The sequence below is a fragment of the Triturus cristatus genome, chromosome 7 (genome assembly GCF_964204655.1).
Source record: "Triturus cristatus chromosome 7, aTriCri1.1, whole genome shotgun sequence".
Taxonomy (NCBI): domain Eukaryota; kingdom Metazoa; phylum Chordata; class Amphibia; order Caudata; family Salamandridae; genus Triturus; species Triturus cristatus.
This window is the reverse complement of record NC_140590.1, coordinates 475,330,536-475,358,534: the sequence shown is the minus strand read 5'-3', so window position 1 is coordinate 475,358,534 and position 27,999 is coordinate 475,330,536. Positions and strand designations below refer to the sequence as shown.

At 44.2% G+C, this 27,999-nt stretch overlaps 1 protein-coding gene across 1 annotated transcript in view; it reads right to left on the bottom strand.

Annotated features, from left to right (window-relative positions):
• Positions 1 to 10,110: 10,110 nt before the first annotated feature.
• Positions 10,111 to 27,999, bottom strand: part of COX10 (cytochrome c oxidase assembly factor heme A:farnesyltransferase COX10) — a 562,763-nt gene continuing 544,874 nt past the window's right edge. Inside the window, exon 7 of the mRNA XM_085616802.1 lies at positions 10,111 to 13,356. Coding sequence (XP_085472928.1) covers positions 12,944 to 13,356 — 413 coding nt within the window. The 3' untranslated portion in view covers positions 10,111 to 12,943. The remainder of the gene's footprint in view (positions 13,357 to 27,999) is intronic.

The window sequence follows — 27,999 nt, the reverse complement described above, 5'->3', positions numbered from 1 at the left end:
AAAAAATATATTTTATTCTGATTACATGTTTTTTTTTTTTTTCAGTTTAAAATGCTTTATTGAGATAACTTGAAAGAATACAGAAATACTGACCAATACTTATGATCTTAACAATGATGAATGAAAGAGACAGTAGGCCAATACTATCTAATAAGTAAACAAAAAGCATTTTATAAGGTTTTATGGGTGAGAGGGGAGGGAACCGAAGAGGGAAAGAAAGAAAGAAAAGAAAAAGAAAAGAGGAGGAAGGAGAACAGAAGAAAAGAAGAGAGGGAAACAATATGAAGAGGGTAGGAAGCAAACATGGCAAAAAAAAAAAATAGAAGAAGTAGATAAGAAGTCAAAAAGTGATTGTCAGTTGAGTAAAGGAGAGAATAAACAGTATAGGAGATATGATAAGGAGGACAGAGCAGAAACAATCATTCATGGGGGTTTGAAATTCTCAGAAGAGCAATGTGAAGTACGCCTCGACGCCATGCGATCAAGGTATGATGTGAGGGGCAACCAAAACAAGTCTCTATTAAGAGAGGGAGTGGAGGAGGCAGCAAAGCGCACATCAAGCCTATGATGATGACAAAGGGAGTTCCACCAGCATTTTATGGATAGATTAGTGAGAGATTTCCAGTTAAAGGCTATGTGTTGGAATGCCAGGGCAAGCATAAGGTCGAATAGACCAGAGCAGTCTGAGGGGATACCTAAGGAATCAGAAAGGCTGCCTAAGAAAAGAAGAGGAATAGAGTAGGGGAGAGATATGGAAAATAGTCGAGAAACATAAGACCAAACCTCACGCCACAGAGTAGCAACAGGGGGGCAAAGAAAGAGAAGGTGAAGAAGATCAGCATCAGAGGCACCACAGGTCCAACAATTAGAACCATGAGTAGGGGAGAAACGAGAAATCGAAACCGGGGAGAGATATAATCTGTGATAAAGAAAAAACAAAGACTGAGTCAGGGAAGCAGAGCGAGATATTTTCAATGATCTGGACCAGATTTTATCCCAAAGAATAGTCGACCAGTCACAACCTAGATCTAACTCCCAAGCGTTCTCCAGCTTAGATTTAGAACGATTCAGAGGAGGGGACGAGAAAGATTTATAAATAAGAGATGCCTTGGGCAGATTGAGCAAAATTTGAAGGAGAGGAGGCTGGGAGATAGGAGATGATGAAGGAGGGAGGGAATAGTAAACATCGAGAAGGAGAGTCATGAGAACAGTGAATTTGCGAAAGAAAGACTGAGGACAGTGAAATACAAGGCGAAAGCTAGGAAAGGAGCATGGGATAAGTCCGTCAAAGAGCTGCTTAACCCATACGAGACCCTTTGACCTCCAAGAAGACCAATAAATAGGCCTGTTATTTAAGAGGATAAGTGAGTTATACCAAATAGGGGATTCTAAAAAGGATTCACGAGTGATAGGAGTAGAACAGACTAGAGAATGCAGAAGGGAGGAGGTATGTTTGAATAAAGGAAGAGAAGTGAATGGGTTTTTGACAGAGAAATGTACGGCTTCAAGAGGAGAAAACGGAGAGAGTAGTGAACGCTCAATAGAAAGCCAAAGAGGATCAAAAGGAGAGGGTTGTGAGATAAGCCACCTAGAGGCCTGACGCAGAGAGAAAGCCTTATGATAGAGACGGAAATCTGGAAAGTTGACTCCACCGTTCGGTTTAGGTTTACGAAGGATGGCTAATGCAATCCTGGACCTCTTATTCCTCCACAGAAACTTAGAAAGGCAGGAATCAATGCGTTTAAAATGGACATCCGGAATGTGCACAGGGAGCATGGATAAAGTATATATGAGAATGGGAGATACCATCATCTTAATCGAGTCAAGTCGACCCCACCATGAAAGATAAAGAGGGTTCCAAGAGGATAATAATTTATCAATACGGGAGAGAACTATAGACATATTCAATTGAATGGACGTGGCGATGGAATTTGAGAACCATACTCCGAGATATTTAATTTTAGAGGAGTTCCATGCAAAACCAGTGGAAGAGAATTGATGTGGGAGGCAATATTTTGTAAGGGGAAGAATCTCAGTTTTATCAGAGTTGATCTTATACCCAGAGACTTGTGAGAAGGAGGTAAACTCAGATAGTAGAGCTGGAATAGATTGTTCAGGGGCAGAGATAAATAAAAGGATGTCATCAGCATATGCAGAGAGTTTCAGATGTGTCTTGCCATACAGAAAGCCAGAAATAGAAACATTATTTCGAATAGACGTCAAAAAAGGTTCAAGGGCAAGAACAAAAAGAAGTGGGGATAAGGGACAACCTTGACGGACACCACGTTGGAGAGGGAAATACGAAGAGAGATGGCCGTTGACAAGAACAGATGCCTTAGGGGCTGAGTAAAGCAAGGAGATAAGGGAAATAAATTTAGGACCAAAGCCATGCCAACGTAAAGCAGCGAACAAAAAGGACCAGTCCACCCTGTCGAAAGCTTTCTCAGCATCAACAGAGATGGCAGCAAGAGGAATGGAAAGAGACGTGACTTTATTTAGAACGTTAAGGAAGAGGCGAGAATTGTCTGAAGTGAGTCTACCCTTGACAAAACCACACTGTTCTTTCCCAATGAGATGGGGCATAAGAGGATCCAGACGTAAGGCAAGGAGTTTGGCGAATAATTTATAATCTACGTTGACTAAAGATATCGGACGGTAATTTTTACATAGTTGAGGATCACGACCTTCCTTGGGAATAAGGCAGATCGTGGCCTCATGGAAAGAGCCAGCTGCAGAGCCGGAGAGAAAGAAGGATTGAAAAAGTGACAGAAGTTTAGGGAGCAAAATATCAGAGAAATGCCTGTAAAACTCAACAGAGAAGCCATCGGGGCCCGGCGCTTTGCCTTTGGTGAGAGTCCTTAAGGCACTATCCAGTTCAGTGATAGAAAGGTCGTGCTCAAGATCAGGGAAATTAAGATGGGAGGTGGAGGGGGTAGGGAGCTTTTCAAAGTAGGATTGGAGAAGAGAAGAGGAAGGAGGAGATTCGGGTGTGTAGAGGGACTGATAAAAAAGTTGGAATTGGTTAAGAATCTCTTGTTCCTTGTGAAGAAGTAGGTTATCCGAAGAGTATATGGAGTCTATAGAAGTACGCTCTTTGCGGGTTTTAAGATAGTTAGCTAAAAGCTTACCTGATTTATTGCGACCCCCATAGTAACGAGCACTGCTCCGAAGCAAAATTGAAGAGGCATTGTCAGTCGTGGTTTTGTTAAAATCCATTTTAGCACGTACAAGATCTGGCAAAACAGACTTGCTAGAGGAAGTATAGAATTTATGCTCTAAAGATTTAATATGAGCCAACACACTTTTCTGCTTTTTAAGAAAATGTTTCTTCTTTTTAGAAACAAAATCAATAACAAAGCCCCGTGCAGTCGCCTTAAAAGAATCCCAAATAACATGAGGGGCCAAAGAGGGGTCGGAATTAAGTAAGAAGAATTCATTAGTAAAGGAAAGAAAAGAGGAAGAGAAAAGAGGATCTGTGAGGAGGGAATTATTAAATCGCCAGCGGGAAGGTTTAGGAGATGCAGGGAGAAGATCGAAGGTAGTGACAATAGGTGCATGATCAGAAATAACTATGGGTTCGATAGAAGAGGATAAAAGATTCTGAGAAAGGGATTGAGAAAGAAAGATGTAATCAAGGCGGGAGAGGGAGGCATGAGGAGGCGAGAAGAAGGAGTAATCAAGGGTGTCAGGGTGTGAAAGTCTCCATGAATCAATGAGATGTGACTGTGAAATGGTGTCGAGAAATTGTTTGTGTGATTTGTGAGGATTAAAACGGACAGAAGATTTGCGGTCAAGAAATGGGTCAACAATCTGATTGCAGTCACCTCCTAAAACAAACATGGTATCTTTATGCTGAAAACATTTCGAGGTAATTACAGGCCAAAAATTACAATCAGGGTGAGTAGGGCCATAAACATTAAGAACAGTTAGGGATACAGAATTGATTAACAACTTAGCTAATACCCATCGACCATCAGTGTCAGTATCTTGAGAAACAACTTTACATTTTAACCTTTTATGGCATAAAATAGCAACACCATTCTTTTTATTAGAAGAGGGAGAGAATAAAACCGTGCCCACCCAGCTTCTTTTCAACTTAAGCGATTCCGCTTCAGTAAGATGAGTTTCTTGTAAAAGTACTACATCGGGGTTGTAAGAAGCTAGGTGGGAAAGGACTCTCTGTCTCTTAATCGGGTTAATAAAACCTTTTACATTCCATGAAATAACTTTGAAGGCAAAAACAGTAAATGTTGAACATGGAAAGAAAGCCACAATAACAGAAAATAAGAAAAAGATGCCAATAAATACATATGAAGAGGAGAAGGAAAAAGAAGAATGGAAGGTGCAGTTAAAAGGGGATGAGAAAAAAGATGTAATAACAGAGTAGGCAGAGAAAAGATAGGAATAAATAACAGAAGAAGCGAAGAGGAAGGGGAAGAAGAGGAAGGACAGGAGGAAGGAAGTACAAGAAGAGACAGTACATATCCAAAAAGGACGACTGAAAAAGACATACCTGAGAGGGAGAAAGGGGAGATAATGGGGTTATGGAAGGATTCGACAAGAATGACCACCCAAAGCCAGGAGAGCCAACTGCACCAGGACGGAAAGGAACAAAACGAACCACATGGGATGGAGAATAATAATAATACACCAGCCAATCTAGGGAAGGAAAAAGATAATGCAAACAATTAGACTAAAAAACGACAATATAAAAGCAGAGAATATACATAGGAAACGGAAACACAATCCAACAACTAATAAAAAACAATGACAAAGGCGACAAAGTGAAGCCCACACCAAAACATTAACCGAGAAAACCTGCAAGAGAAGAAAAGAGGTTAAGATAGTCAACCATTGGCAGCATTGGAGGTATCCATGCCAGCATTAGTCTGAGTATGAATGAAATTTTTAAGTTCGGCAGGATCATGAAAAGTCCACGTTTGATTCTGATGGGTCACCTTGAAGAGGCAGGGATGGAATAAACCATACCTAGCACCCAGAGAGCGTAGAGAAGGTCGAAGACTCAAAAATTCCTTTCTTCTCGCAGCAGTAACATTAGAGACATCTTGCGAGAGGAACACCCTCTGGCCCATCCAGGAGACTTGGCGTTTGGATCGGGCTGCCGAAAGGACCAGAAGGAGATCAGTGAACTTCAGAAATAGGATGATGACTCCTCGTGGTTTAGCTGAGGTTGAGGAGCGAGGACCAAGTCTATGTGCTCTCTGGATACTAAGAGAAGTAGTGGAGGGGATGTCCAAAAGTTTCAAAAGAAAAGAAGAGAAAAATGCAACAGGGTCATCTCCCTCCAAAGATTCCGGCAGACCATAAATCCGTAGGTTATTCCTCCTGTTTCTATTTTCCAAGTCCTCAGTGTGCTGTTGAAGTGTGAGAACAGACTTTTCCAGCGAGGAAATACGTTGAGAGTTAGTGTGGATATCTGTAATCTGCTGCTCCACGGAGGATACTCGGGTGTCCATAGTCGCCCATCTTGCCTCAAACATTTGCATTTTTGTATTGGTCTCTTCCACAAACGGGCGTAAAGCGCGAATTTCCTCCAGCAGTAGCTCCATAGAGATAGGAGACGGTGGTTTATCGGGAGGAGGAGAATCTTGCTTCAAGCGCTTAGAAGAAGTAGTAGGAGGAGACGCTTTATTAGAGGCTGATGATGATGGGGAAGGGCGAGTGGGAGCCGCTGCCGCCATTGTATCTGTGAGTGAGGAATGATCTGCTGTTGAGGAAGAAGAGGAAGAGGGCGTAGGAGAAGACTTCGAGGGCACAAAGACGAACTTTGGATTGCGTAGCTTGCCCATAGAGCCCAAACGAGCAGAAAACAGAATGAGAAGGACCCTGGCGAGCGTCGTGTACCACAAATAACAAAGTTCAAAAAATGAGGCAACCGTGTTCAACTATGCGTGGTAAAGCTCAATAACGGTCCATAGAGATGTGTGGAAAACCAGCAGAGACGTTTACTAAGGGGCAGCAGCACACCAGGTATCAAAGGTAGTCCCAACTAACGATGAGTTGACTTTCAAAAGAGTAGCAAAAATGATCTGCGGGCATCCAGGAGCCATGCAGAGTATATTTATTTGTTAAGGAAAATGGGAAGTCTAAAACTTCTTATTCATACTTGAGGTAGAGAGGCATAAGTCACCCATGAGGCAGGAGTAATGGCTGGTGAGGAGGAAAAGCTGCAGCATAACATGAGGGAGAGTAGGAAGCAGCTGTCAAAAAATAGAGGCAAAGGAAGGTGCAGATGATCAGAAGCAGCGGGCAGGTATAGGAGGAGCCATCATGCGCTATCAACTGTTCTCCTGTGAGGAGAGTTTACACAGATTTGGCCGCGCGCGAAAGACGCGCCAGCCTCAAAATGGCGGACGCGCTGAGGCACCTACAGTTCCAGACGAAAAACGGAGCATTACCGCATATAGGACGGGTCTGGCGGTCACATCTGAGGCACACCACGGTCCGTAGGCGGCAGCCGAAAGAAACCCACAGGAACGTGCTGAAAAACAGCAGAAACGGAAGAGAAGTCCGTCTCGGCGCAGCGGAGCTCCGGAGTCAGGCGGCCATCTTGTTCGGCGTCCAAGCCACGCCCCCATTCTGATTACATGTTGTACAATTAATAAACCTACCTGTGAAATCAGGTTTTTTAAAGAAGATTTTAATGTTATATTGCGTATTTTCTGATTATGTTGTTCAATCTTCCTCGGTTTGGATGAATGTATATGAATAGAGAGACTCAGTGAGACTTTGCGAAAGAATTATTTTTTATTAGAATTCCCGGTCCAAAGGACACCGTTCGTCTTCACTTTATAGTGCCCTACTCCTTTGGTTTAGAAGGGGCCCCTCTTTTTCTTGACTTAAAAAAAAAAAATAGAATGCAGCCATGTTCACCACTCTTAGCATGGCCATGCCCTAACACCGCAGCAAGGTAGCACAGCTAAGAATCTCATTGTGCCAATTATGCCAAAATCGGTTGCTGTGTAAGGGTAATACAAATAAGCAAGTAAAGAGTCTTTGGGCAGCTGGTGGCAGGCATAAGATGACAACAATGTTTAGTAAAGAGGGTTCCTTTAGCTATAGTTCTTAAAGATGTACGGATGTACAACGTCAGAATCTCAGGGTGCTGGTGGTTAGGCAGATGAGGAAAAACTGAAATAGATGAACAAGTTACTTACCTGTGGTAACACTTTTTTCTGGTAGAATTTCTAACAGAATATTCCACAGGCATCAGACTGGATCCGGAAAATCTTGAGCAGTCCCTTTGCTAGCCAGTTTGTGGTCTCATTTGGCTCTGTGTCGGCATCTTCTGCGTCGGAAAGGATGTCGCGATGCCCATATAAGTTCTATGATGGTGCACTGACATCTGCTTCTTTCTGGACTATTTCTACGCCAAAAACACAGAGCCATGAAAAAACACAATGTTTGACCAGTGTACAGTATCTAATGGGATCTTAAAGGGTGAAGAGCCTAGCTCGCAGAACCAGGAGGATGGGAAGGTCGGTGAGGAATCCACGGTTAGATAGAGTCTCTACCAGAAAAGGGATTCCCTTTCAACCCACCGCACAGTTATTTTGCCAAGTCTTAAAATAACATTACCTCTATGTCATGAGGCATTATACACACTTGCTTTCTAACATCACTTTAAATTTTTCTTTTTAACTAAAATGGTGTAATTTTGCTACAATATTCCTAGTACATTGCTTAGGTCTCTGGAATTCAATGATTAATTCTGCTCGCTCTCACACAATTCCTAAAAGTACCGTCTACCAATATTTTTCGATACAGAACATTCAGCTTCTTCCTTAAGACTTCTAGTTAATTGAATTCTCCTTCCTTCGAACTTAGGTTTTCTTTTGTATGCAGGCTCTCCAACCGGCCCAATAATTTTCTTCTTGCTTCCACCAAGTCTAGCTTAAAGTGCTGCAAGGTCTTTTGACTTTGTCAGTGTTCCCCAAAATTTGGTATGACATTTTGTGAACCTGTGTTAAAAAAGAATGGGTATGAGGGTGGGTATAAAGCGAAGGGATTCTGGGTTCACTTTGTGGCAACCTTCTTCGAAAAAGGCAATCTTGAACCAGCAGAACCAAACCACTACCACCCCATAGGAGGCCTCCGTTTTAACTGAAAAATGTTGTGAGGCATTGTTACCAGACAATTCCATGCCCATATTGATGCCAACCAAATTCTACAAAACCACCAATTGGATTTCTAACAGCAACATGACATAGAGATTGTCCTAGTCACTATCTAGGATAACATACTCAAAATGAACACTAGGCAACCCTCAGCATGCTGATTCTCCTAGTTCTTTTTAAAGTTTTTGCCACTTTGGTGTGCAAAATTCTACAATCAGTGGGCACTGTCTCAAATGGAGCACTCAAGCCACTTGAATAGTTCCTGCAGCCACAAGGTGACTCGCCATCACCACACAAGCCCGCCATCTAGTGCAAGGCACAGCACATTCACCCATGCTCTCAAACAGTAATTTTTAAACTTTCATGGACCTTTTCTACACCCACCCTCTTCACTTCCACCCCTATGCTAACGATATACAAATATACATACAGAAATTAACACTGGAACGACTAATTCCTAGCTATCCAAAAGTTGTCCAAATCCTCGGAGTCATTTAAGAAAGGTGTGGGACATTAAGAACAAAGGTGAACAACCAGGGCATCATGTGGAATAAAGAGCTCTGTCTCAGCAAATAAACATGTGATGTAGTTTGGGCCACATTACCTTTGCCTATATGGTTGTACTGACGATAATGTGTAGAAACAGCATCTCCTAGCGTACTGATTTGTGTTGATCGTATTTAAATATTTGTTTCCACCACACTTCAGAATTACAAAACAAAATGTGCTTGATTTGTGCTTTCCTAAGTCTCATATATTCAGAAATATTTACACAGTTAATTTACAGACATTTACATTTTGTTGTGTGCTAGAAAAAAGCCCTTCCTTTCCTGTACCCAGCAAGATAGTCACATAAATTCTCTCACTATGAAGTCTGAGAAAGAAAAGTAAACACCAAGCTCCCTCAGAAGACACAGCCTGACATCTGACCTCTGTCTTTCAATGCACAGCACATATAACAAGAGATGGACAACATTTTTAGGCCTGTTTACAAAAACCGGGCACTCATGAAAGAATACAGTAAGCAGGCTGTCCTCCATGGGATGGACTAACTCAAGATGGAAATCCTAGAATGTATCAAGCCAGCAAAAAGAAAGCAAATGTGAGTTACAAATCACAAAGCCAATGGTAAGCAAAGTGCTGAATACATTTCCAGGGAAGCTTTCAGAATGTCCGCAAGAAGTCATTCTGCAATTAGACAGCTGAGCTGTCTGGTAGGTTTCGGCCTAAAAAGGGAGAGCAAGATTAAATCTTATAATACAGGGCAACAGTTTTGAAAACTTTTAAAAGGAAAACCTCTAAAGCAAAATGGGTTGATATTTGATTACAGAGGGTCTGAGTTGGCCTTGTGAATAATAACAACATTTGCGAATTAGTTACACATACAAACGGAGTGGTGTGTTTTTGGCTTTCAAAGTAGTAACCTACTAGTGCTGAACATTGACAATGGAGGTGGTTTTCTTATATTGTTATAGAAGCTTTGTGAGTTTTAACAGATTAGATCCACCATCTTCCAATAGCAATGGCATTCATTGGGGTTCACAGCATTGAGCTTCATTGCCAGAACAGGTTTATGTACTTTTTCTTAATCTTATTTGTAGGGTCAGTTGTCCAGTGCAAAACTCATTGACATGAGTTCTCATTTAATAGTTCATCACAGAAGACTGAACATTTTGATCGCGTACTACACGGTTGCAAAACAATCTCGGTAAGGCATTACTGAGGAGTCGCTTGAAATGTGAGTTTACTTTCTTTCCCCTGAATAATATCCATCAGTGGTCGGTGTTTTCTGTGCAATACTAAATTCAACATTCCCTTTAATATTGGTGTTGTGTAATACAGTTTTCCTAAAATTGTGGTACCTAATAATCCTAGAGGCTATTATGAACTTGAAAATCGACAAACTTTTGTATTCACAAGTGATCCAAAACATTATGCGGCGCTATGAAAAACAGACCCGGATTCATTGTTGTACATTCACCATGAACGATATAGATTTTATTTTGGAGGTAAAAGGTTCCAACAGGCAACAACACGCTTTACACTTTTAGAGTTCTTGTACAGTTGCACACTTTATTCCAACTTCACCTGACTTGTAATCGCTACACTATCTCAGTGGACAGGTTCACACAGAAAAGATTGTTTGAAATTCATTCAGGTCCCCGATTCTAGTCGCAGAAAACTGGGCAACGTATGTTGTATTTACACTTGTATCCTGGCCTCAAGACTGCTTTGCACAGGTCTGCCCTTTAACAAAAAAAGTGATTTTCACACTCATACTCATAGGTGATAAGTGCATCCTCCTCTATGCCAGTGACACCTGCAAGAAAGCTGCTTGCACATGAAATAAATTATCCCAGCTATAAGTGTCACCATCCATTTCAACAGATGATTTGCTGTAGAGGGTACTGAAATCTACTGATGGCAGTATTTAACCGTTCAGTTGCTTCAGCAGCTTTCGGGATCCACATTGAAAAGAAGGAAAGTCCTCGCCCACGAGCCACCCTCGACTTAGGTTAGACTCATCATGGCATTTGGACCCTATGGGATGGATAGACCCTGACATATTTCTGCTGACCACACCTACCCATACCAATCACCAAATACTGCCCACTTCAGTTTATGATCCCTTTTGATATTTCTGGTCTTGAGGCTTCCAGAATTGACATCCAAACTTGGGTTGTCAATTTCAGGGCAAGGTCCAAAAATGCAGAATAACATTTTCACAGGAGCCGACACCATCTATACAAATGTTTCTAAAACTGCTGATTATATACCACATTCTTTGTATATTTTATTTAATGTTTCCCAATAGCTTTGAAACCCATAATTTGCAGAAAAATTGCAAACTCATCAATTACTACACCTTGTCATGGCACAATAGCAAACAAAACTCAATGATTTATCAGATAACATATTGGGGTAATAGTTTCCTAAAAGGCCATCAGGACCTCCGAGAACATTGTAAGCCATGAAAAGAACTAAAAGTGATTTGTATATGTTACCAGAACCCTCGGGCCTTTATAGGAACACCATAAAACGTTACCATTATCTACAGTTAACAGCGTGATTTTTCTTTCTCTATGTTGCTCCTAAGAAATCAATGGGAGGACATCATGACAATGAATTAAAGGTTTTCAAACTATTGTTATGCTTGAAATAAAACACACCACATGTGCTAACACTATACAGACTTTAGCGAGCATATACAATTCCTCTCACATTTTTGATATGGTAGTGACTGGTGGGCTTGTTTAAGATACGGATTTGGTCTCACCATTCAGCTTTATAACTTGTGGCCTGTACTTCGCTTCAGTGTTGGGACCCATGCGTCACAAAAGCAGCACCACAGGTCTGGCCGAAACAATATAAGAATCACTGCTTTCATGCAAACCTAAACTGAATTCAACATCACACAACAAGGGCAGCAGGGAAGGCGACACAGGATGTTCTAGAGACATGGGTCTGAGATGGCCTCAAAAAGGAGACAACTCCTTGATGTATGCAGACAGAGAATGAATATGTTTGCCAAGACCTTACTAAACAAATCAAATTTGGATGTGCACATGACCTCCAGTCTGCAAGAGGGTCAACATCTTCATTGTTCAAAATCAATTTAGTGATCTATGGAAATTACACGGACGTCTCGTACTGTTGTCAAGGGGTCGAATGTCCATGTGGGACTGGAGAGCGGTGTATACATATATACGTGTTTTTGTGTGTGTGTGTGTGTGTATATATATATATATATATTTATATATATAAAGGCTCCTAGGGTTGTCCACATTAAAGCAGCACTCGAACACGGCTTAATGTGGACACCCCGAGGAGCCTTTATATTTATATATATATATATATATATATACACAAATACACACACACACACACACACATATATATATATATATATATATATACATATATATATATTGCAAACAATGCAATAGATACTTACTGCTCGGTGGGGTCATACCCTTTATGTGTCGGCATTACAAATGACCGAGGAAGGTCCCAATATATGGCAGCAAAACATGTTTTTAAACGTCTGTAGACCTAGCACGAGAGCGAGACAGAGCAAGAGAGACATGGAGAAGCCAAAGCGAGAGATACAAGAGCAACAGAGAGGACAGAGTGAGAGAGGGGAAAGCAAAGAAAAAGATGGCATTGAAAGACAGATGGGTGAAAGGTACAAAGTGAGCGGCATAGAGAAAGGGGGGAAAATAAGACGGAGTGAGCGCCGGAGACCAAGCGAGAAGGACTAAATAGAGAAGAGGTGAGAGCGAGGTGTAGAGGAGAAAAGAGGAAAGTAATTCTCACCAAAGGTAACCGTTTATTGATGCCTTGCATTGCCATGTGGACATTATGGATACTAGTACAGGTAAATGTTTTATAGAAAATGTACGAATCCGGGAAGACATGGCATGATTTGCAAAGATAAAGTGTACCAGTGTACAAACATAAACATACGTGTGATGCACGGGCACATACACACACACGTGCCCGACAGATCTGCGCTTCCCCAGTAACTGTTTTGCTTAACAATGCACATGTGCAGCAAGCCAGGGGGTTCTTACAACACTCAGACCCCAGGCGCAACGGGTGAAGTGGAGCAAGTTATAAACAAATAATAACTTAATCTTTCTCTTAAAAAAATAAGTTTTTTTTTTAAGGAGCCTTTAAAAAATGTACAGATGGTTCCTGTACAAGAGAACGGATTTGTTTGTCTTCAGGTAGACGGCTTGACAGGAGGGGCAGCTGGTGTTACAAAGTGCTAGTAAGTCCTTCCTGTGACCACGCGCTGGGCTTCAGCTCGCCGGCGTTGTAGTTGGTGACTCCGCCTTGCCCACCACAGACTTCTTGCACGTGAACATGAGCAGCAGGAGCATGGGCAGGTGCCAGAGGCTGCAGAAGAAGAGCCTGCGCGCGCTGGCGCGGTCCGCGTCCCTGTAGAACCGGAAGCCCAGGTAAGCGATGCAGAGGTTGACGGGCAACGAGATGACGGGGAATGTCCACGTGGTGACGTCGAGGACTGGCGCCAGCGTTGAGAGCCCGATGAGGGCCAGGCAGTGGCGCAGAGCCACTCTCCGGCAAAGGTCTGGGTTGGTGACCGACATCATGCAGTATCCCCCGCGGGAATAATCCTCTCGCAGGTTCCAGCTCAAGGCGTTGAAGTGAGGGAACTGCCAGGAGTAGAGGATGCCGCCGAGCAGCAAGGCGCCTAGAGAGGAGACAAAAGCACAGCAGAACCAGGTCAGGGTCTATTGGTAGGAACCGAAAAGCACACATCGGGAAACCCCAGCCAGCACTGAGACCCACACGCATCCCCCACACACAGGTGCATCTCAGCCCTATCCTGCGTTATATTTCAGTGCGGAGTCCAAGATACGTGCATCTCACGCCCCCCGGAGTACGGACAGTGCCAGCATTCCAACACTGAGATCCGCACACGCCCCCCATGCACCTCAGTCCTAACTATCCTCCAGTACGCAGATGTTCAAAATACTGAAAGCAATATATATCCCCGTACTCCCGATCCGCACTCTGCACTCCCATGCACCCCAGTCCTATCTTCAGCACCCACGTTTACTCCCATGCTGGGGCCGAGGTAGTGAGTGCCCCTCACACCCGCCCTAAGTACCAGAGTTCCAAGCGCTGAGATCCACACAGGAACAACACCCTGCCACCAAGAGCATCCTATGCGTGTCCTGCAGCAACCACTCGTATTCAGAATACTGAAGCCAATACCCCAGCACTCCGACTCACCCGGTCCTTCCAATGCGCCCAGTGCCTGTCCTGCAGTACACACTGACATCCCAGGGCTGGGGCAAACACAGACGCGGGACTCTGCCAAGGCGCCTCCCTTTGTAACAGTCACTGCTATTCTATCACTGCCAATCACAAGCCGTTTTAAAAATCTCCTTAATCCTAACTCATAACACATTATTCCAGTCTAGATACCCACAGTCCAGAGCACCAATACAACTCAACTCTTCCAGAACAGATGCCCAATTAAAGCTCAGCCGCTGTACGTCCCCCGCATTCTCTTTTCAGTGGCTTAAAACTGTACAATACTGCGCTCTGCGATTAAACTCATGTATCCTCCAGATGAAAGTGACTTGACGGGATAAGGGGGGGTTGGGGGGTGGGGGGAGGGGGGAAATGGGGGGGGGATGGGGGGGTGGATGAAGGGGGGATTGAAGGTTTTTGTCTGAAATGACACGTGGACTCTTTTGTGTCAATCCGAAACCTGCCCCATCTGGCAGGACCGACACGGGGAAGAGCCGGCGCATCTCCACGCAGAAGCACCCACTCGCGTCGTGAAGCCGACAGCAGGGCATCCCGCGCCACTGCTGCTCTCGTGAGGTTTCCCCTCACTCGATCTTTCTTCGAGGGCTCAATTCAGCCATTAATAGTTTATTTGTAAGCACAACAAAAGAGCTCTAGCTCGAGACTGGGATGAATCAATCGGGTTATTTGTACGGCATCTAATGAGGCATTTTCTAGGCGCTAATCAATTACTCATCCACTCACCAAGGCCGGAAATAAATGATGTATAGCCGATACTATGAAGGGCTCAAGAGGCGGAGGAGAAGCGCAAACTCAGGCTACCCCCATCTCTATGAACACTATCTTAACCGTTATAAGATATAACGAACTTTCCTGCTCTGTAGGAGGATCTGTGGCCTTCTACTAGTGGTCCAGGCCTCGGCTGCGGAAATGGTTCCAATCCATGCAGTCCTACATCAACACATTGTGTGATTCGGGTCACATTTCTTACTCTTTCTGTTCTCCAGTTCCCTTTCCTAGCTACATTTGGATAATTTTAAGCTGGTATGTAAGGTGATCTAAATACTTGGTATATATATATTCTATAGCTACTGTTGCACGGGCCACATGCAGGGTTAGCGGTATATGTCACCCTCCTTCAAAAAATAGATAACACATGAAATTGTAGTTCCTTCCTTCCACTCTCCCTCTCCACACCCACTTGGGTACGCAGCACCGGTTGTGTAGAGTTAAGTTGACATTTGAATGTTCCTCTTCCTACGTGGAATACGTTTGAGTGAACAGACATAAAAGTGATTTTTTGCCTAGTTATTGTACTCGAGGGTTGTCTGTACTCTCCTGAGTAAGAAGCCATTGTCTCTAGAGGCCGTCAGTCTAACCATGCCTTCCCTTCAGCGAGCAGCAGTCTCAAACAGACGATAAGACATCAGGGTCAGATTTGGTTACGCTAAACTTAAATAAAAATCATATAAAAGAAGTAATTGGGAAACTATTGTATTAGAATATTATCTATAATATTTTATCATAAAAAAAACCATTAGATTTGCTGGCTACTTAGATCGCATTGGTCACGGAACAGGTTTTTACCGACGAGGAAGAGCTGATGGGGATATTAAGGCTAAGCCGAGCCTTGGCATTAACCCTACTTTAAGGTCTATCTTTGAGTGCCCCTACTTGGGGCTTATCCTGTCCTTTGAGACCGCCTTCTACTTCTGAGCCATAACGGGAAGAAACTAGTTTACAGTAGCAACTGGAGCTAAGTGCCCCAGCTACAGCCATCTCACATGACCTCAGAATGCCATTCTGTCTGTCCCATGCACATGTCTGGGACACATCAACGCCTCGTTAGGGGTAGTAAGTGCTCTGTAAAATAAATCCAATTTTCAGTATTTTCTGATTATGCACCAATCATGCTCTTTCTCCATGGACTGGCGCAGTTGCAGGGCTGCCATTAGATGTGGTCAGTTGATACCCAGATAGACCTGCCTACTCTGGCTTCCATACGGGTAGTTACCAGATCTCGTCTGCATAGGGGGCCATGCCTTTTCTAGCCTGCACAGGGGTGGACGCCAGCAGACTAGTGGGTGTGAATGCTTGCTCTTTCCAGAAGCAGAGTGGAAGCTTGCTCAGGCTTGCACAGTGGTGAATGCTTGCTTGGTCTTTTTAAGAAGTGGGAGTTTGCTCTGGCCTGCAGAAAGGTGGGGAGATGGACGCTCCTTCTCGACTGCAAAGGGGTGGAAGCATTCCTGGCCTGCAGTGTGGTAGACGTATTCTCTGGTTTGCAGAGCAGTGAAAATGTTCTGTGGCCTGCAGAAGGGTGGAACATTCCTCTCACCTGCAGATGGAGGTGGGGGTCATGTGCTCTGGTCGCCGAGGGGGGGGAAGATTTCTGTGGATTGAAGAAGTGTCAAATGCACTCTTATCTGCAGAGGGCTAGAAGCTTTCCCTGAAATGCAGACAACTGAGAGCTGCATGTGGTCTGCTGAGGGGTAGAGACTTGCAGAGGGATGGAAGTTTGACCTGACTCTTTTTTTTGGCAAGTACTTCTCTCATCTCATTACACAATCCCTCAGCACCAGGACACTCTTTCGGATAAAAGATGAGATAACATGGATGCTTTTTAGTTTGTCAGGCCATCCGCTTCCTGCTGATGCTGCTTTGTACATCTGCAGACCGAATTATATTGGCATTTTTTGGCTTCCACTGCACCCCCCCTGGTGAATAGAGATCACCCTACCCATCAGACTCAAAGCAACAAACTGACGCAGTATATGGACTCACCTCAAAATGAACATGATTTTGGAATGTCCTGAGCATAAAGAGGACACGAAGAGCAAGCAACAGTTAAACTAGAAGAAATAGAAGGTGCCCCGCAGTGAAAGTACATCTCATTGCCTTAAATGGCTGTCAAGGAGTCCCAGCAACACTCAACACTAATACAAACTGTTAATGAACACGCCAGACAACTCCTGGTACCCGTCTTTCTCAAAACAAGGCTCCATGCTATCTGGCTGGCTAAGCTTTGTGACACGGCAGTGATACATTCATTCACAGCCACTTCCAAATGCACATATAAAGTCATCAAAGATATAGTGTGAGAACAGGTGCCTTAAAGCATAACAACCACTTGAGGCCAAGCAGTGACCAATCGTACGCCTCAGCAGAATAAAAAGAATAGTACTCTCCCCTGGTGCAATCCTTGCAAATATATCCGGACCGCTCCATAACGGCATCGTCCAGCTACTATCCAACATGACATTAGTCTTCACCGACACTGCCTTCTACTGCGCAACTATACAATGCACCTCAAACTATGAACCAGAACAAACCGAAGATGATCCCAACATAACATTCATTTCGGTCACCAAGAAGCCCAGCACTCAATGGAGCCTAGATTCTGAAAGTGCTTCTGAGATCATAACAATGGAGGAAATATGCTGTATAAATGTAGCTCACATAAAGCAACATATCATTCAATATATATTTACAATACATATAGAACATGGCATGCACATCATTTAGAGCACGTTAAAGCAATGCAGTTTGATCAGTAAAAACCCATGGATATATGGTTCCGTGGATATCTGACCAATGCAGATCTCACCAAAATGTGGATCACAGATTAGTATTAAAGGCAGGCCTCGAAACACAAAGTATTATCCCAAGAAAATATATTGTTTATTCTATACATCCTAATTTTCACTCCTTCCTCCTTCCACTTTTTCACCGAGAGCATATTGAAGTCTGTGGCCACATCATCATAGTGTCTGTGGTTCAAACTGTTTAAAATTTTGATTTGCTATTTTTGGACTTCCTCGATTTGTCTGTATTCATTTTGACCATAGATTTCCAAAGTAGGGCATATAACTGTGCTCCAAATATGACTTAAATAAATGGCTACAAAACGCAAGATTAAGCCTCCACAGCTGGATAAAGTATGCTCCAGGTACAGTGTTACAAAGGAACACAATGCAATAAATAAGATCTAAGGAACCGAGCACAGTTTTCTAGACTACGCCTTCAGAATTGGACGCAGTACTACAACAGGCAGGAGACAGGACAGAGACCTCATGGGATAACATAATTCCCCTTCCTGCCACCCACCCCAATTTCAAAAGACCACAACCTCCCGAAAACCCCCCCACTTGGTAGGATTTTCAGTCCTTATATAACCACGGACTATACCATAGACTAGCACATTCAACTTTTCTGCGTTTGAGAACAAAACAGTTCTCAGGCCATATTTATTAACACACAATGAATACAACAGCAGATTTGGAATAAGACTTCATGAGGTAATACATTTAGATACAGTTACACAAATGTCTTGATTGAGAAGACCAGAAGCAGACCAAAGCTAATATATGTACTCCCCTATCACATTTTACAAAGGAGACCTGGCTGGCCATCCTTCAGACCCGTGGTACACAAAACAACTTGCAAGGCAAACTCACCTACTCCCTCAAGATAGAGAGAGCATAGGACAGCATGTAATCGGTCCCCCAAATACGTACCAGGGTCAACCCAGAAACTGGTATCCCCATGGCAACCAGTGGGAGCTGTGGCTGGGGCTCCAGGTGACGATAAGCAAGATCACACTTTTTCCCATCTCACCTGGCCGCCCTAGCTTGCCTCCCTGGAAGACCCAGCAGGACACATCGTTGCCAATAGTTGAAGTGTCCAAGCCTGCGAAATGTGAAAATATTTTGGAGGGTTCCTTTGGGTTGGACCACTCCCACTGCTCCCCTCCCCCATAAAGATCGATTCAATCTGGCCCATGACAGTCTGCTGGGCTCAGAATTGAGCTGTCATCGCCCCTGATCCAGTCGGACCTCTAGAACTGGACACAATACTTATTTGGGGCCTTTAGAACAGAACTACTCATTGGACAATATTCTCCATACATTGTCTCCATAGATGACTACTTCAGATGTAAAACCCAGACCTGAATAAAAAAACGACAGATGTGAAATCCAAAACTTTTTGTTTGGCACTTGCAAAGCATGTGATCACCTATGAGTCTCTAAGCGCTATACCTAGAGAATGGCACTTACAGAAGTAAAAGCAAGGCCTTTAGTTTCCTTAGAAAGTGAATCAGTTTCTTGGATCTTGAAAGTATGGCTGTGGACTAACCACCGCACTGTTGCTCTCAAGCTAGATGACACACACTTTACAAACAGCCAAACATGTATACATCCATACAGAGAAAGCCGCCCATCTGAATTCACTGAAAGGAAGAAACGTTTATCTATTGCTACATTTCGCAAACACAGTGTGTGGTATTTGTATAATCCTGAATTGTAGTTTGTAGGAAAGGAGGAGCCAAGCCACCGAAGACCAATGCTTGATTAGCAAAAGAATAAGTGTCGGATCCAAACTCTTGATCATAAGCCCATCATGGGCCACCTGGCTCTTCGATTGAACCGGAGCTGCACCCCCCCCACCCTCCTTCCCAGCACCTTGAGACCCTCTCGGGTGAGTAGCGCGCTTTATAAACCCGATTGATTGATTGATCTTTCTTTCCCCACCGCCCACGTGTGTTTTTCTCTTTCCTGATCTCGGTCAAAGTCGGATGAGAAAAATAAGTGCCAGTCCCCAAAATATTAATGCTAGTGGGCACCACCTGCAACCTTCGGCTCAAATTAAGCATTGTCAAGGGTCCAATTACTGTAGCAAACTATTGCAGTTTGTGCATTTGTTCACTGGGACCTGAAGCAAACTCCACAGTACTTTGGTGAAATGGACTCTTAACACTTTCCCAGGAACAACTTTTGCAACCACTGAAATATTTAATTGGTCCAGCCTACAGCCACTGATAGATGCTATTGCATTACCTGCTGATCAGATGTTAAACAACCTGTAAGACTACCAACCAATGCTCGAATCTTCTGAGGCTAAGGTACTAACCTAGATGTTACAAGGCAGCCCCTCTTGTATGACTGGCATTCATGCTAGGCAGGGACTTTGAATCTATGACCATTGTCATACATCAAGGGCTACTACGAGCCTCAGACGATATTCAACAAGTAGCTTTCAGTAGCCTGCGACAATGCTGATTGATCACACGCTGTCATGTGCAGAACTGCATGCACATCATGTTGATAGCCCTGGTATTATATAAAGCTCTTCCCCCAGGATCACAGGCCACAAGGAATGCAGGGTCTCTTCACCTACAAAACCCATGGAATATCAGATGGGGGCAACCCAAGAATCAGTCTGCCTCCCAAGCGCTCTAAAAACGAAGTAATCTCTGCCGCTACTTTCGTGTTTAGTTTTCTTCTTACACGTGAATGACTCTGCCCCAGACCTACCAGCATTTCGAGGCGTTCTGGTCTGTCAGGAAATCTACAGATTCTTCCACAGGCAATTCTGCATCCGACTGGCCATCTCTAAAGGTGATGAGGATAAATGGATCATTTTATCGAGCTCCAGACAAATGCCCCTGTGTGCTCTGCTCTAAAGACACTGCTGCGTTGTGTCTGCCAGGCAGCTACCAGAGGACTGGGAGTGATTTACAGAAAAAAAACATTCCTTCGCATCACTGAAGTAGGAAAATTATGAAAATTGGGCTTCAAGCAAAATTGGCAACCTGACGTTGCCAAGCAGTAAACACGGGTTTGGGGGGAGCAGAGCAATGTTCAACATCTGTTTTGTCGCTAGGACTTTTAACCATGCTACGTTTATTGGATATGACCGGTTGGCTTATGCCCAAATGAGCATATGGCGAGATAAACAGTCAGCGCATCGTTCATTTTTTTTGTGTTGCTTTTGTCTCAATAAACCCAAATAGTCCGTCTGGTCTGAGAATTAAGCAGGCCGCTACAACAAAGACGATATCTGTTCCTCTTGTTACATACCAGTAGCGGTGATTTAAGGCTAACAGCACCGATGCAAAACAAAAGTGAATAAAAGATTAATTAGTCCACTTTAAAAGCCAGACAAGAGATCAAATGTCCAGGGGTACAGCTGACCGGTCACTTAAGGTGAGCAACAGTTTATTAGGCTTATACCCCACCCCACCCCCGCATCACAGATTTTACATTTCAGCTCCTCAGACTAGAGGAGAACTTGTAACCACATTTGTATCTGGTGTGATCACACACACGCATACCTCTCGTAACAGTAGGTTAGTGCTGTCCAGGGTCAGCCTCATATGCATTCTGCGCAGCTCCTTTCGGTGTACAACGCAGCAACTTGACTGATTTTGTGTGTTAGCCGATGAAGGTTTTCACTTGTAGTGTTCTATGTGAGCTGAGCCTGTTCCTGCAGCCGTGTACCTCACATAGAAGCTAAACTGGTTTCTTTGGGGATCTGTGCAGCTCCCAAGTATGCATTCAAGCATTGAGTTCCATTATTAACCCAGAATGTGTTCAGGGGAGGAGAGTTAGCACAATTCAGATGGTTAATGCACTGAAACTGCAGCGTCCTCCGCATCTTTGGAAATTTCAGGTGACTTTCATTGTTGCAGTGAGATGGTGGTTGTTCTTTCCAGAGGCAGAACACTTGCATAGCCCGAGAGGGACTTTTTTTGATCTACCCCCCTCTTCCCCTAACCCTGCACCATCGGTGTGGTACGGTGGGTGGTTAAAATTCACAAAGACTTCATGTTAGGGCTCTTTCAGTGTTGCAGATTATGGTAGGCCAGTATGTTTGATGTCTCAGATCAGCCACCCCCAATGGTAATGCCACAGCAGGGCAGGCAAAACGTGTTTTTTTTTGTTAGAACTTATTTACATCAGTTTGACATAAATACCTGAGACATGAGTCACATGATTGGTAGTAGTTATATGACTGGGTCCTGGCATATAAGATATTGGTATGTGCATGCAAGGCTTACTCTGTACCCATCCGCTTTTTTCGCACCAATGCGATGGCGATTCTTTGAGCAGGCTGACTGCTTTCCTGCATGCTCCACCTACACTTGACTCTGTATCCACCCTCCAACCAGTCGCAGTGGGGCTGAAATGTTGATTAAGAATATGTGGTGATCTCCATGTACGTTCAAATTTTACTTTATGAAAACAAATATCGTACTACGCAATATAAAAATGTAAATTCTTTCTTTTTTTTTTTTTACAAAACTCTAGCATCCTAGGACAGTTTTGAAGTAACGGATGAGGTTCTGTTGCGGAGGGCGTGGGAGTACTGTATCCAGTTCTGAAGTTGTGACCTGGATAGTTGTATTCAGTTGGATAAATCCTTTATAGAGCATTATGTTCGCATGGGACATCGCACCCGGGACATACAGTATCCAGCTACGGAAGACCAGTCTGGAGATTTGTATAGTTATTTATGTCACAGCTGGAGCACAATAATATGCCCTGCTGTGGAGAGCACAGCCCTAAAAGGATAAAGAAAAATCGATTAAGTCCAGAGATGAGGAATCAAAAAAGCAAAAGATATGAACCACAAACCCAATGAATTTAGGTACAAAACCTGAATAAGCATCTATAGGAAAAGGGGAGAGGAGTAAGACTAAAAATTCTAATTTAAACAGTAAACAAACAATATATTTTAGTGGATAACGCTGTTTTGTGTGTTTCGAGGTCTGCCTTTTAAATATTAATCTATAGTCCTTATTTTTATGGACTCTGCATAATTGTTCACGGGCGCAGTGAAGAGTAAATAGGGCTAGAGGACACAAAATCCTATGAGGAAATTCAGAAGCACCCTTAAAAGATGAAGTAAACTGAATGGGTATTGCATTTGTGAAGTGATGGAGACAAACTGAACTAATTAAAAAGGTCTAGGACAGTTACACAGCAACACTAGTTTGTAAGTAAACATGGGTAGAGCTGGAGAATTTCCAGGGATTTTAAGTGAAGAACAGGCAGAAAAGGGACAGTTATGACCCGCACATCCCCTTAAGCATTTTGGACGGATCTCGGAAATAAAGTCTTGGGGAATACTTTGGAGGGCTCCTGCTTCACCACCCACCCTGCCCAGAAGCTGTGAGAAGGCAGGCAGTGCCTGTGACGCCGTCCCGGAACCCATTACTTCTTTTCTTTGCCGCTGCCGGCGAGGAGGCGAAAGACAAGTTAATTAGAGGAGTCATTCCTTGGGCTCAGACAAAGGGTGCAGAATGGGCCTCTGATTATGGCATTCATAGTGCGGGGCTGACTAACCTTGAAAGGGGGAATAATGTGTCAAGGGCCTTTCTGGGTGAAGATTCTCACATGGGGTTTTCAAGCAGAGCACAATGGGGCCTGATTATGAATGGGCGCCGTGCAGCGCCTGTTGGCCCAACGCTTCCTCTGTACCTGCCGCTGATTGTGTCGTCAAGGTTATATGGTTATGAATACCGAGGTTAGGGGTAACTATTCAGTAGCAAAAGTCTCCATGGTCATGTGTTCCGATGACTTCATCTCCAACAGAAGGTCCAGTGAAGCACAGACCCACGGGTGCAGGCACAGGTCAAGAGGTCAGGGTGGACCTCCTCTGCCAGCCACATTTCTACTCCTAGAAAGGCTCCATGTGGACTCTTATGTCCAAGGTTAGTCAGGGAAGACCAAATCTGTCCTGCGCATTAGGCGTCTGCTGTGCTCTGCAAACCTCAAAAGAACTGATGCTACAATAACGCTAACGACAAAAAAACAGACCAATCTCACAATAAACACACAGAACCACAACATCAAACTGTGCCCTTGGAAAATCATTCCACTAGGCTAGTCCAAATGTACTCCACACCCGCTGGCCACAATGATCCTAAATGCAGGCCACCGAATCCCACTGAGGGCTCAAATTGTAAACTGCTCTTCCTACGGATATCGGCAGAGACAAATACCTAAAATTCAGAAAGACATTGAAAATCCAACTAGTCTACACTGTATGACTTTGTTCCTCAATTCAAGAAAAACCTATTGCAAATTCACATACCAAGGCCGGCTACACATCTTGTTTGTTCATGTACTATTCTCTGCATCTTCTCAAAATTGGAGGACAGAAGGCACGATCACGCAATGGACATACAAGACCTGCTAAAGTCCCACTGTCCTCACAGAGACATTCCAGGGCTTTTGCACTCGCTTGGGGTTCAGGCAGTGGTAAGGAGGAAAGGGTGGGAAAGATTTTCCTGTACACTGAAAGGCGGTACGATCGGGACTCTGAGTGTGAAGGTGCCCTAAGCTGCCACAGTGTGGGCTTGAGCGTCTCTGTATCTCATGCACCAAACAAACATAGAAGCCTGGTAGTTCCATGTGCACTATTGCAATGACAATGAAACAGCCAGAGTGAGAGTGCAAGGAGTGTGATATGGTTACTGAAAAAATGCCTACAAATTATTTGCACAGCATATTATACTGCGTTCAGCCTGTTTCTTTCAAATTTGCCAGCTGTTGAACCTGATGCTCAGGCAGAGGATGTAACCGGATACAGGTGACACAATATGATAAAAGGTTGGAAGTCAGACAGCGTCCTAATGCTACATGCCCGCTGGCAAAGTGTAACTGCTACTCTAGGCCAGCAAGCATGTTGTTATCAGCGTTACATAACTGCATCAAGTAAATACATTTTTTTTTAAATGTGTTTTATTGATTTTTTTAATACAAAACAGTTACAAGTCACAGCAATGCATCCTGTCAATCCGCACAGTCCCCAATATGATCATGTGTCACATTAACATCAATGTAATTCTGGATGAACATCATGATACTCAGGCAACATCACTACATAATCCAAAAGCACCCAGGTAATGGCAAGTACCCCGAGGTAAAAGCCACCAACCCGCATTTTAAACACAATTCAAACAGTGGGGCTGACATGCGCAGATCTGTCGGTGGGCCCAATGCCACCCCGGTCTGGAGTCTCGTTGTCAGTAGTCGAAGCAGTTAGCAGATAGGTAGTAAATAACTCCCATAAATTCTTTGGTCTGTTACGTGGAGGAAGCAGCTCACTATAGAGCTCAGTCTGCGTGCTACAGTATGTCATGTCCTCTTTCCATCACAAAACTGTCGGTAAAGGGCCCCGAAACCAATTAATCGCAACCCTGCGTTTAGCCATCAACAGCCCCATGTCTATCAAACGCCTCACCCCCTTAGGTAGGGGCTCAGAGTATCCTAGTAATGCCAGCGCTGGATCTGGCTCAAGAGCTAGCTTTGTGATAAGGCTCAATTCCTTAAACACCTCGGGCCAAAATGTCGAAATGCCTGGGCATCCCCAAGCCAAATGGAGAAAGTCAGCTACCTGCGCCCTACAGCGGTCACATGCCCCACTTTCCTGCAACCCATATCTGTGCAGCCTCTCCGGGGTGTAGTATACCCTGTTCAGTTATTTAAAATGCACCAGCCGGTGACGGCCGTTAAGGGAAATGCGTTTCGTGCTCGTGCAGCAATAGGTCTACATGTCATCATCTATAGCTATCTCTAAATCACGCTGCCACGCCAAGCGAGCCTTCGTGTACTGGTGCGCTCTGTGTGTCATAGATATGCTATATAGTCTGGCAACCATGCGTTTCGGGGATGCAGCACTTATAATGTAAGTTAAAGCTGACACCTCTGGGGGCTCAAGATATTCCTCCCCTAGCAATTCTCTAAGCGCCTGCCTGGTTCTGTGGAATTGGAATCTGGTCAAGGTGGTGGGATGGTGATCAACAGTACTAAGGTCGTCCCATACCTTGCAGGCTCCCCCAGTAAACAAATCGCCAACAGTGTGGACACCTAACGTGCTTAGTGCTTTTGTAACTCCCTTTTCTTTACAAGGGGCTATCCAGGTGCACCAATCCAGAAGAGCTTTCGGTGAATATAATATAGCCCCGCCTGCATTTGTAGAAGCTAATGCCAGGCATTTGCGGTGGAGTTAATTGAGTCCAGGATACAGGCCCTACGGTCAACATTCTGAAACAGCATTGCAGGCAGTGGCAACTGTGCAGCCACCTCTCTCTCTATCCGAAGATGCGGAATGTCAGGTGAGCCATGTATCCAATAGTGGGCATGTGCACTTTGTGCAGTTCTATAATACAGCTCAAAACCCGGGGCTCCCAGCCCGTCCACAGAATATGGCAAAACTAGAATTTGCCATCTAACTCGCGGCTGCTTGCCTGCCCACGCCAGCCGGACCATCAACGTCGTAAGGCAAGGAAAAAATGCCTTCGGGATTACCATGGAGATGTTCGTGAATAAGAATATAAATGAAACAAGGTACACAGTTCCTCATATACAGAGATGAGATCAGGGAAAAAATGAAGTGAATGTGGAGAATTAAACATCCACTAGCTACCAGGAAATGACCAAGGGAAGACAAGGGGAATTCCCTTGGTGGAACTAGAGCTCTCACACACCCAGCAAGCTAGGTGTCATGCTTCATCATATGAGCAATGCCCCTCGTCAAGTCGGCGCTGCAATACTTGACGGGCTCCCGAAACCGGGGCTCTTTATCAGGGATCTTTTGTTCCTGCCGATTGGTGCATGGGGGTGAGGGGCCTAGTGTGTGTAGATGTAACAAGGAGTGAGATAAAAAGGGTCAGTTACTCCTAGTCGGTATTTATTCAGAAGGTAAACTACCCTATTAAAAAATAATATAGAGTGGCTGTGTACTAGAGATAATGTAACTAGTCATGTAGCTCTACTCTAGGGGATCAACATGTTTCATGCCTTGTGTGTCACGAGGATCTGGGCAATTCTTCAGGATCAGAAAATCTATCTACACTACGTGGTAGCGTGCAATCTACATACCATGTCCTTAGGTCCGTGACCTAGTACGTTACTAGAAATTGCTAGCAACATGTCTGGCGGAAACTAAAAGGACACCGATTGGGTCCAGCGTGGAAGCACGCAAAGCAGGAAGACCTACCCAAACCGCCAGGAACCGGGGTGGTGAATAAGAATAGCAATCTCGGTAGCACCACCATTTTCATGATAGATTTTTACCCAACACTGACATGGGTAGCTTAATCCATCTCTCCACGTCCTCCTCCAATTTACTAAAGATCGTCCCATAATTTTCCCAGAATACTGTCTTGGAGTCTGTGTGGATTCTAATGTCTAAGTATCGCACCCCATCCGTGGTCCATATGAGGGGGTAATCAAGGACAAATTGAGGAGTATTCGGCGTAAGAGGAAAGATAATTGACTTGGACCAGTTAACCTGGAGTCCCGACAGTCTGCCAAAGCGCACCACCTCTCGAAGTAAAGCTGAGAGGTTAGTTTCGGGGTGCCTAACGTATAAGAGCGTGTCGTCAGCATAAGCGGAGACAATAATTTTATAGTGTGGAAAACATATCCCCCGGTTCTGGTGGTATTCCCGAAATGCACACGTAAGGGGCTTCGCCACCAAGGCATACAATAACGGCGAGAGGGGGCAGCCCTGTCGCGTGCCCCTGGTAATGTGAATAGGGTCAGTGACTATGTTGCCAATTTTTATACGGGCCGTAGGTTTACTGTACAAGGCGGCCAACAACTGTAGAAAGACAGGACCTACACCCATCCTGGATAGGACTTGCGTCAGAAATGGCCACTCAACTGAGTCAAATGCCTTTTCTATGTCTAAAAAAACCACGCTGCTGGTGTGTCCGATTTAATATGTTGCAGTGCACCAAACACAGTGCGTAGGTTATATGTGAGGTTCCTGCCTGGGACGAATCCCGCCTGCTCCGGAGCAACTAAAAGTGGGACCAACGAAATCAACCTATTAGCAAGGATTCTTGCAAACAGTTTTGTGTCCACATTTAGCAAAGACAGCGGTCGGTATGAGGCGCAGTCTACCGGGTCCTTGCCAGGTTTGAGCAGCCTCCGACATGGTAGGCGGCATCGTCCTAGGAACACAAATATCGTCGAACAGCTTGGTAAGCTGTGGAAGCAGCAGGTCAATAAAAGTTCTATAAAACGTGGCTGTGAGGGCATCGGAGCCAGGGGCGCTACCTGCACACATAGAAGACAAAGCCAGCAAAATGTCCTTCCTCTCTATTGGCCGCATAGGAAATTCTCTGTGCCAGTCTGACAGCCAGGGTAGTTTGATATGAGCTAAATAATCAATTATATCCTCATCCGCTGCAGCAGCTCGGGAGGCATATAGCGATGCAAAATACTGGCGAAATCTATCCGCTACTTTCTTGGCATCCGACATCACCAAGCCCTCCACA